This window comes from Terrapene carolina, unplaced genomic scaffold, assembly GCF_002925995.2.
Source record: "Terrapene carolina triunguis isolate 2854851 unplaced genomic scaffold, T_m_triunguis-2.0 Scaffold84, whole genome shotgun sequence".
Classification (NCBI taxonomy): Eukaryota; Metazoa; Chordata; order Testudines; family Emydidae; genus Terrapene; species Terrapene triunguis.
In genome coordinates, this window is record NW_020664435.1 from 29,260,149 (window position 1) to 29,270,925 (window position 10,777).

At 39.9% G+C, this 10,777-nt stretch overlaps 1 protein-coding gene across 2 annotated transcripts in view; it reads right to left on the reverse strand.

The window, feature by feature from the left end:
* Positions 1-10,777, reverse strand: part of PPP1R9A (protein phosphatase 1 regulatory subunit 9A) — a 220,467-nt gene that overhangs the window by 77,921 nt on the left and 131,769 nt on the right. For both annotated transcript variants that reach the window (XM_024212878.3, XM_029910971.1), the window contains exon 4: positions 7,651-7,755. In XM_024212878.3, the coding sequence (XP_024068646.1) occupies positions 7,651-7,755 (105 nt within the window). The remainder of the gene's footprint in view (positions 1-7,650; positions 7,756-10,777) is intronic.

Below are 10,777 nucleotides of genomic sequence, written 5' to 3' on the forward strand. Positions count from 1 at the left end.
CTTTGATGATAATGTCAGGGTGGTTTCTGAGGCTGTGGATGGCATTGCGTTCTGCACGACATGGCGAGGGGTTCAGATGCCCCAGAAGAGCAACTCCACCATACCCTGGCTCACATGAAGAGACACAGATGCAGGATGTGCCAGCTCATGCCAAGGCGCCTAGGCCTCACTGAACACTGACAAATAAGTAGCTGGAAACCAGCCTGGCTCACCTGTGTGTTAGCATTGTTAAAATACATGTTAAGTTTATAAGAATGTGTTTAGTGTTTGGACTTTATGAAATGCTTGTGAGTTGCTACATGCATTAATTTCACTTATAATATCTGTATTCCATGTCATGAGGTAATAGTTAAGTGTTTGCTTTGTAACTATAGAAGTGTTTGCTATGCAACTGGAAACCCCCAGAGTCACGAGAGAAGCATTACCAAGTGTGAAATACTAGTTTACCACCAGAGGTGTCATCTCCTGTCCAACAAAAGAAGACCGACAGACACCAAATGAACCATTGTGGAGCATCAGTGGACAAAAGACTTTGTTGATTTCTCTTCCAACACCGATGAAGAGGTGACGTGTACAAACCCTCGTCACGTCACAGTTTGAACTTTATGGGAAAGGAATAAAAATCCTTGACCAGAAAGAACTGTACCACTATGTTGCTTGGAGTTTAGAGAGGGCAATATTTCTAAGCATAAGCATGGGATCCCCAAGCTGCTTAGCTTGGGTGAGCCCTAAAAGACATATACAGTTTGCATATTACAGCAGCTTATAATACTTTTTGAAACTTAAAATTATAATTCATTTGTGTGTATGTTACCTGCTTTAACCTTATAAATAACTATCATTTCTTTTTCCTAGTTAATAAATCTTTAATTAGATTAGTACTGGATTGGCTACAAGCTTTGTCTTTGGTGAGAGACCTAAGGTACAAATGACAAGGGGTAAGTGACTGGTTCTTTGGGACTGGGAGTAACCTAAATATTGTTGTGATTTTTGGTATAAGGGACCATCTATCACAAAGGCAGGCTTGCCTGGGTGGCAAGATAGACTGGAGTGCCCAAGAGGACTGTCTGTGACTCCATGTTAAGGCTGTTATAGTGCTTGAGGAGTTCACACTTGATACTAGGTTGATGAAATCTAATGATAGAACACACAGCCCGTTTGAGGTTTGTGTGCTGATTTGTAACAGTCAGCCCTAAGGTTGGTGCCCAAGTTCATGAACCACTCCAGACAGCATGATGGAGGGGTCAGAGCCCCCTAGAGGAGGTGGGGTCCCCCAGAAACTGACACAAATAAAGGTAGGGAAAGAGGCTCAGCCCCCCTAAGACACGCAGCCCCCCTGATCCAGACAGACACATGGAAGAGATATGTGGGGCTGACAGGTGCCTCCGCCCCTATTCTCCCTCAGTCCCCCTATGACTCACTCCCAAAACCCGCTTCCCAGTTGGCTCTCCCATTCTTTTAAACCCCCACCCCTCTCCTTCTCATCTGACCCCCACAAGCCTCTCCTACTTACACTCCCCCCTTTTATCTCCTCCCCATGATCAACCCTCCCCTCACTGCAGCTCCAAACCCTTTCCCCCACTTCCACCTACTCTTCCACCCCAATCACCCTCCCCTTCCAGCAAGCATTTGCATGTGTAATTTACTGTCATTTCAAACATAGTTTAAGCACCTTCTAAATACAGTATAAGCACCTTCCTTTCTGCTTTAGTCAGACTACATTCCCCGAAAATAAAGAAATCCTTTGACAGAGGATATCTGCCCAGGGCTAGATGTGAACTCACAGTGCCTGGGTAGTGCTCAAGTTTGATGCCTATAACACTCCCCTGGAGCAATTAAGTCCTGTGAGCTACAGCTGGCTTTCAACTCCCTTAGCCTCTCTCTCTCTCTATGCACATGCAGTGTAATCAGTGTGGTGCATGAGCCTTAGAACTGATTGGTTCTCTGGATAGGCACATGCCTAACTTCTTCAAATAATGCTGTAATGTGATTTCCCCGAAAGGGCTAGTTGGTGGTAACCCTTGAATGTCTGAGATCCTAATGCAAGGATTTCAGCCCCGGTTTGAGTCCTAAGTGTGCACAAAAGAAGTTGGTAATTCATCCACCTTCAGAAAAGCTGCATTTTTTCCCACGGGGTTGTAACTCAGGAAGCCTTCGATCAAATGGCCCCAAATCTGGATTGCTACCCAAAGCCTGTGCCCCCAGGAGGCATACCAAATTCCAAATCAAGCTCAGTAATTGTGCAAATTTTAAAGTACTTAGAGGAGTCAGGCTTTTAAACAGGAAGGACATCCCAACCTTAACTATAGCAGAACTGGCCCTCCACTATACCGAATGGTATTGGTCTGACACTGCCCTTTATCCCATCCCCAGAAAGATGAGAGAAGGGTGACACTCAGTAAAACTGAAAGACAATACGCATTTAAAAAAAATCCCTCCAGTGTAAAATCAGACTGTGGAATTCACTAATGCAGGATATTAGCGAGCTAAGTAGTTCCACAAGATTAAAGAGGACTTGACATTTACATGAGCTGAAATAACATTTGTAGTTAGACTTGCCATATTAAAGTTGAACGAATGGAGGATAGCTAATGTGATGCCAATTTTTTAAAAAGGCTCCAGAGGTGATCCTGGCAATTACAAGCCAGTAAGCCTAACTTCAGTACCAGGCAAACTGGTTGAAACTATAGTAAAGAACAGAATTGTCAGACACATAGATAAACATCATTTGTTGGGGAAGAGTCAACATAGCTTTTGTAAAGGGAAATCATGCCTCACCAATCTACTAGAATTTTTTGAGGTGGTCAACAAGCATGTGGAAAAGGGGAATCCAGTGGATATAGTGTAGTTGGATTTTCAGAAAGCCTTTGACAAGGTATCTCACCAAAGACTCTTAAGCAAAGTAAGCAGTCATGGGATAAGAGGGAAGGTCCTCTCATGGATCAGTAACTGGTTAAAAGATAGGAAACAAAAGGTAGGAATAAATGGTCAGTTTTCAGAATGGAGAAAGGTAAATAGTGGTGTCCCCCAGGGGTCTGTACTGGGACCAGTACTATTCAACATATTCATAAATGATCTGGAAAAACGCATAAATAATGAGGTAGCAAAATTTGCAGATGATACAAAACTACTCAAGATAGTTAAGTCCAAAGCAGACTGCAAAGAGTTACAAAGGGATCACACAGAACTGGATGCCTGGGCAACAAAATGGCAAATGAAATTCAACGTTGATAAATGCAAAGTAATGCACATTTGAAAACATAATCCCAACCATACATATAAAATGATGGAGTCTAAATTAGCTATTACCACTCAAGAAAGAGTTCTTGGGAGTCATTGTGGATAGTTCTCTGAATATATCTACTCAATGTGCAGCAGCAGTCAAAAAAGCTAACACGAAATATTGGGAATCATTAGGAAAGGGATAGATAATAAGACAGAAAATAGCATATTGCCTCTATATAAATCCATGGTACACCCACATCTTGAATACTGTGTGCAGATGTGGTCGCCCCATCTCTAAAAAGATATATTGGAATTGGAAAAAGTTCAGAAAGGGGCAACAAAAATTATTAGGGATATGGAGCGTCTGCCATATGAGGAGAGATTAATAAAACTGGGACTTTTCAGCTTGGAAAAGAGACGACTAAGGGGGGATATGACATAGGTCTATAAAATCATGACTGGTGTGGAGAAAGTAAATAAGGACGTGCTATTTACTCCTTGTCATAACACAAGAACAAGGGGTCACCAAATGAAATTAATAGGCAGCAGGTTTAAAACAAAAGGAAGTATTTCTTCACACAATGCACAGTCAACCTGTGGAACTCTTTGCTAGAGAATGTTGATGATTACTGGTTCTATTCATTTCCTCTGAAGCACTTGGTGTTGGCCATTGTCGGAAGACAGAACTCTTGGCTAGATGGACCTTTGTTCTGACCCAGTATGGCAGTTCTTATGTTCTTACAAAGGCTACCAATTCTCATTCTTTCGGTCAGAAACTATTTGCCAGCTGGGATTAGGAAATAACTCCCCCTGCTCCCTTTCCCGCAGAGGGATAGCAGAGCATAGTGCTGGAACTAGGAGTGCTGGGGGTGCTGCCACACCTCCTGGCTTGAAGTGGTTTACAATATATACAGGGTTTACAGTTTGGTTCAATGGCTCTCAGTACCACCACTATACAAATTGTACAGAGTACAGTTGGTGAATGTCTTCCTGTAAAGCATATAGGCTGCTGCCAGACATAGAATGCCAAACTGGTTGAACTAATGGTCTTCTATTCTGGTATGGCAATTCTTCTGAATAGCATAACATTTAAAATAATAGAAACCCATCAGCTCCTTCAAGTTTTTATGTGATTTATTTGCTGGGTGTGAGGGGTTATCTTGAACTGGAACAGTTTAAAAAATAGATGCCATGGCTTTGTTTTCACCGTCTCTTTACTATGTTAGTTACAGAAGGTTGGTTACATTTTTCTGGAAGCAATACTGAAGAATCTATTCTAGGTCACTAACCTCCATTGTCATGACTATTCAAAAATGTTTATAAAGCTCAAAGGGGGGAAATCACTAAATATCAGCATTATACTAGCTTTTTGAAGACGCAGTGACCAAATTATTGGTGAGAATTATGAAAGTAGTTTCAATTTCACTCCTCTCATAAATGTCCTTCCACATGATCGATCAAGTATAAGCCTCAATGCAAAGGCTAAAATGCATTTTGCTAGACAACTTGAAAAATGGCAGTGTGTAATGCTTTGGGCTGTAAGAGGAAGGAATGTTGGAGACACACAGAACTGTGTTCGTGTGGCATTCCAGAGAGAACATGTGTACACACAGTATGGGCTGTATTCATGATGTGAAAAAAAAGCTGTGCTCATTAAAAGTTAGATTGGTTAGTTCACATGCGGTCACTTGGAGGGTGTAGAGGCCACAAAGTGCTCATTAAAGCAATTATGTAAAATTAATTAAGTCAACACTGTAACATATATAGTAATTAAAGCAGAACTTTAATTCCATTAAACAGTATGTGTGTGATCTCTCCCATCAGAGGTTGGTATGTGGATTTGCTACAGAGACATCTTTAATAGATAGCATGGGAGTTCTACCTCCACATTTTCTCACCAATGTGTCTCAGTTTGCAGTTTTGTGTAGATTCCCATCTCATTTCCTCCTGAAAAGGAGGGGGTTGTAGATCACTTGCACTGTGCATGGGCACTAGTGATCCCTGGCAACATGAGAGGCTGAAGGTAGGAATCAGAAACAGTATCGACTCTTTTTACCTGCATGGGAGTCTCAGCACCCAACCTTTCCCCTCCCCCCTAAGTGATGTGAATCATTAATGGCAGCTGCTAAGGCAGTGATGATGCTCAAATGCCAGCATGAATCTTCCCTATACTTACAGCATCCAGGCACAAATAGCTGTGGAAAGGAGAGGAGTCCTGTCCCGGATGATCCTTGTAAGCTCTCCTAAGGCCAGGGAGGGTGTGTGGGACGGCGTGAAAGTGTGTGCACAAAAGAGAGGGGGGGGTGAGAGACTGTTCTGTAACCCTACTACTGTGTCACAACAACTGAAACAGAAGACAAATTCTGCCATGAAACAGATTTTTTTTTCCTTTACAACACAGGTAGCGGACATAGCTTCTGCATGCATAAGAGGGAATAAAAATGACAGCAAAATATGCAATCCTCTTTTATGAATAATGTTTTTAAGAGACCAATAATTGATCCAATGTACTCTATAAGCAAATGTTTATGTTTATGGTAGAGCTACACTTTCAAGTTGGTAGTAACCTTTGGGATCCTGAGATTCACCTTCAAAAGGCATTACACTAAGAGCGATGTTAGGGGAGGGTTTCAGGAATGTGTCTAGCTTTCAGTAATTAAAAGCAAACACAGTGCACTGAAGTAAGCAGAACATAAAACAAGTACTGGTTAGGCCCTGGCAAGTTACATTGTGTGTGATGTCTATGTCACAGACTTCGTGATGGACCTTGGCAAATCTTCTCACTCTCCTGATCCCAAGCAGCCTGGCTAATTATATTTCATACATTTCTGGGCTTCCCTGTGAGATGGACCATGGAACCTTGGACACAATTAGAATTGAGGAAACTGGAGGATCCTTATCATACAGTTTTCTTAAATGAAGCAAAATCAGAAAGGCAGTTCTACCAAATTCTACCCCATCCCTTCTTCTCATCAGATACCTGCATTAGTAGGAAGGGGTGCTAATGGCATAAGCTTTGTGTAAGTGTGCATGTATATTCTTATAAAATATTTTCATTGAAATATGTATATTATTTTTTAAAATCCTCTTTATTCAGTTGTGACACTGATGTGTTCAGCCAGTCTTTCTGCGAAAACTCAGTATTTTAAGCTGAAAAATAGCACAATGTAAAAACTCAAACCTCTCCCTGATAACTGAGACCTGTAAGGAGCCAATGATCATAGAATCATAGAAGATTAGGGTTTGTAAGAGACCTCAGGAGGTCATCTAGTCCAAGCACCTGCTCAAAGCAGTACCAACACCAACTAAATCATCCCAGCCAGGGCTTTGTCAAGCCAGGACTTAAAAACCTCTAAGGATGGACATTACACCACCTCCCTAGGTAACCCATTCCAGTGCTTCACCACCCTCCTAGTGAAATAGTTTTTCCTAATATCCAACCTAGACCTCCCCCACTGCAACTTGAGACCATTGCTTCTTGTTCTGTCATCTGCCACCTCTGAGAACAGCCTAGCTCCATCCTCTTTGAAACCGCCCTTCAGGTAGTTGAAAGCTTCTATCAAATCCCCCCTCACTCTTCTGCAGACTAAATAAGCCCAGTTCCCTCAGCCTCTCCTCATAAGTCATGTGCCCCAGCCCCCTAATCATTTTCGTTGCCCTCCACTGAACTCTCTCCAATTTGTCCACATCCTTTCTGTAGTGGGGGGCCCAAAACTGGATGTAATACTCCAGACGTGGCCTCACCAGTGCCGAATAGAGGGGAATAATCACATTATTGTATTATGGTTCTTACAAGTATTTTACATTTTTGCATTATGAATTTACATCTTGTATTAAGAATTTTACTCAGTGAATTTTACAATATTTTCTAGCCTGTTCACTATTTTACTGACACTTGCAACAATCCCTTTTAAAGTAACAGGAGCTAATCAAATGAATAACACATTTGATAGCAAGGAGGTAGACAAACTATCTGATATGGGGATAAACCCAGAGCAAGTACTGGGGAAAGGGTGGCTCAGTGAATTAGTATTGGGATAGTATTGATAATGATTCTCCTTGAGGTTTCCATCTAACTGACACCTATTTGGTGGCCTATGTGAACAATGGGTCAGAGCCTGGTTTAAATCCTTTGAAAGAAATCAAGTTTTACCAAATTACAGCAACTGAGGATCTGACCCGACCTGTAGTTTCAGTCCAAATCTTAATTATCACGTAGTCACATCACAAAAAATTAATATCATTTATACCATTCCTGGGAGTCCCAGCAGAGATGTCACAGGTTAAAAGGATATGGAGCCCTCTCCCTTTCCACTTTCTTGTATTGCTCTTACCTCAAGAAATTGAGACTTCTAATGGAAGCAACTAGATAATTTGAAATGTTTAGTACCACCAGTGTGTTCTTCTTCAAACATATTTACTCACCTGACATTTCCTTTGGTGTTTCTGAGAACTGTTGCAGCAAAATTTTGTGTAACGCCAACCAGACTGATTCCATCCACTTCTACAATTTGGTCATTTACTTGGATCCTTTCAGAAAAACAAATAAAATCCCGAAATTACTCATCAAAACATAAAAGGAAGCAATAATTGTAGCTTTTTAAAAAGTGTTTGAAGTTTCACCAAAATACAAAAAATTGAGGTATATACCATCCATACAACATTATGCAGCATATTTGTATGTGATACAGACCTCAATTCAGGAAAGGGCTGACTTCATTGGTATGTGAGCACGTGCTTAAATGCATTCCTGAAGTGGGGCAAAGCATGCTTTGCTATTTAATATTGCTGAGTACTGGAAGCAACAGCAAGGAAAAAAATACAAAATTATGTCACTGCCTGTGTACAGTTACCTCATAATTACAACTTTAGACAACCTTAGTATTATGAGTAATTACATTCCTCCATCCTCCATATCAGTAGTACTGTATGTAATCACAGGTAAAACAAATTGCTGAATCTCGAACATTACAAAACTAAACTCAGACCTGGTCTATATTTAAAAGTTAAAGTGACCTAGCTACATCACTCAGGACTGTATGCCGTAGTTAGGTCAACCTAGGCCAGAGTGTAGACACAGCTAAGCTGATGGAAGAATTTGTCCATAGACCTGGTTGCCAACTCTAGGAGAGGTGGATTAACTACACTGAGGGAAAAAACCCTTCCATTGATGTAGGAAGTGTCAGCTACGGTACTACAGTGACACAGCTGAAGCATCAGAGCTATGTTGCTATAGCGGCTGTAGTGTAGACATACTTTGAGATACTTGAATAACTTACACATTGTCCTTTTCTAAGCAATCTTGAAGAACAATGTAAACTGCAGTTTTAGTATTTCATGCTACTTGAAAACTGAGTATTCTTTAGAGCAAAAGAATATTTTAATAATCTATAATGTATCTAAAGTGCCACTGCTCAGTAGATTATGCTTAAACTTCAGATAGGGTATATTAGTCTTTAAAATTACCTTTAAGAGGTCTGATCTTGCATCCCCTGCATACTAGGAATTCTCAATTACTTGAAAGGGAGTCTTGGGTGTACAAGGAATGAAGGATAAAGCCTTATATTGTTTTACCAGGGGAAGAATCTCCTAGATTTTAAACATCTATTTATAACACAATCTACTGCTCCATGTGTCAAAGTTAAAAAAAAATGAATTGCTACTCTTTTTGTTCTGCAATACACACAACATGCATCCCTAGGGCAGAGATAGCATCATCATTTATTAAAGATACGTGGAGGGAAGAGAGCCATATCAAATTCAGCTCTGCTAGAAACATACAAATTCCAAGTTTTCCAAATGAAAAAGGATATAAAAATAGTAAAAGAAACACATTTTCAAACATCTGTATGTGAACTACTATATCAGATAACACAGATTTAAAAAGAACCAACAGAAACAGAGCAGATGAAAATTTCTTATTTTAAGTCAAGATGTTTAAAAATGGCACTTTTTCCTGAGCATAAATACCTAATAATGGAAGTTTTCCATAGGACCTCAGAACCACATGCTCCGGGAATGCAAATTAGAAACTACATTTTTCGAAGGAGTACTAAAAATAATTTCACTCTCAGCTTTGGCATAACACCTCACATTTCTACATGCATTTTGAATAACATCTCCCAACTTTTTGGACTATACTGCTGAGCAAAAGTGGCTCCTTAGAGCTACTTTGGTAGCTTCAAAGTTCATACTGTCACTGTGGACCAACTGTGGATCAGTGGATTATTTCCCAGCTGGACATAGCAAATTTTGAAAATATTGCTTTTGTGGACGCCTACAAGCTGCATCTTTGCAACCCCACTCCCCCCCCAACCTTTCAGAACTGTATGTCATTTTTATACATGTAACTGTTGCCGTTACATTGAACATACACCGCTACCCCGATATAATGTGACCCGATATAACACGAATTCTGATATAACGTGGTAAAGCAGTGCTCCGGGGGGGGCAGGGCTGCGCACTCCGGCGGATCAAAGCAAGTTCGATATAACGCGGTTTCACCTATAATGCGGTAAGATTTTTTGGCTCCCGATGACAGCGTTATATCGAAGTAGAGGTGTACGTCAATAATATAAAAAGATTGACAGATTTTGAGTCTTTTTGTCCATTAGCCCACTTTGGTTATTACTTCTCTCTGTATTTCTTTTCTTTGCTGCTTACTAATCTATTTCCATCTCTTATTTCAGTCTTCTTAATCCTCCAAATACATAATATGTGCCATCCAAAAGGACATTTCCTATATGATGCCAAGTAAGTATTCCTATATAACATGTAAGAGTAATCACATTTATTTTCCAATCGTGTCTTATTCTATGTTTGGAAAGAATCCTTGACCCTGGAAACACTACCAAAATAAGCAATACTAATAAGATTTTCTATGTAATTGAGAACTGATTTGTCAAAAGGCCAGTGCATAAAGAAATTAATGTGCATTTTTCCTTGCTAAAACTGCTTTTGCAATTAACATGATTCCACATGTGAATCTGTTATTTGTGCACAAATGGCCAGTTTGTCAAATAGCTGGTCATTTGCAAGTGGAAATTCAGAGTTTGCACATGGAACTATACAGAAATTAGGCAAACATACTTACGTGTATTAGCATCCATTTTGTATCTGACCTTTTGAAACTCAGGCCTTAATATGTAAAAATGGAATAAAAGTGCTAATAAAAAGGTAGAGGTAACATGTTAAATGTATGTTAAAATTACAGAATAAAATAATCAGAGTTCCTTTTCGGTAAATTGAATTCTTTCCTCTCTCTTTATCCATCTGGGATTTTGAAGATATAACTGTCAAGATGACTTTGTCAGGTTTGTATTGGATGGTGCACATAGGTCACTGTCTTTACAAAATCAGCATTAAATGACAAAGGAGCAGGAGGAAAAATTCAGTCCTAAAATCTTTTTTTAAACAGCAGAATCAACAGCATCCTTTTTTCTAAATATTAAAGGAATTTTTATGATAGATATGAAGATGAAGGGTGGTTATTCATTTATAATATATGTGTGTGTGTGTGTGTGTGTGTGTGTGTGTGTGTGTGTGTGTGTGT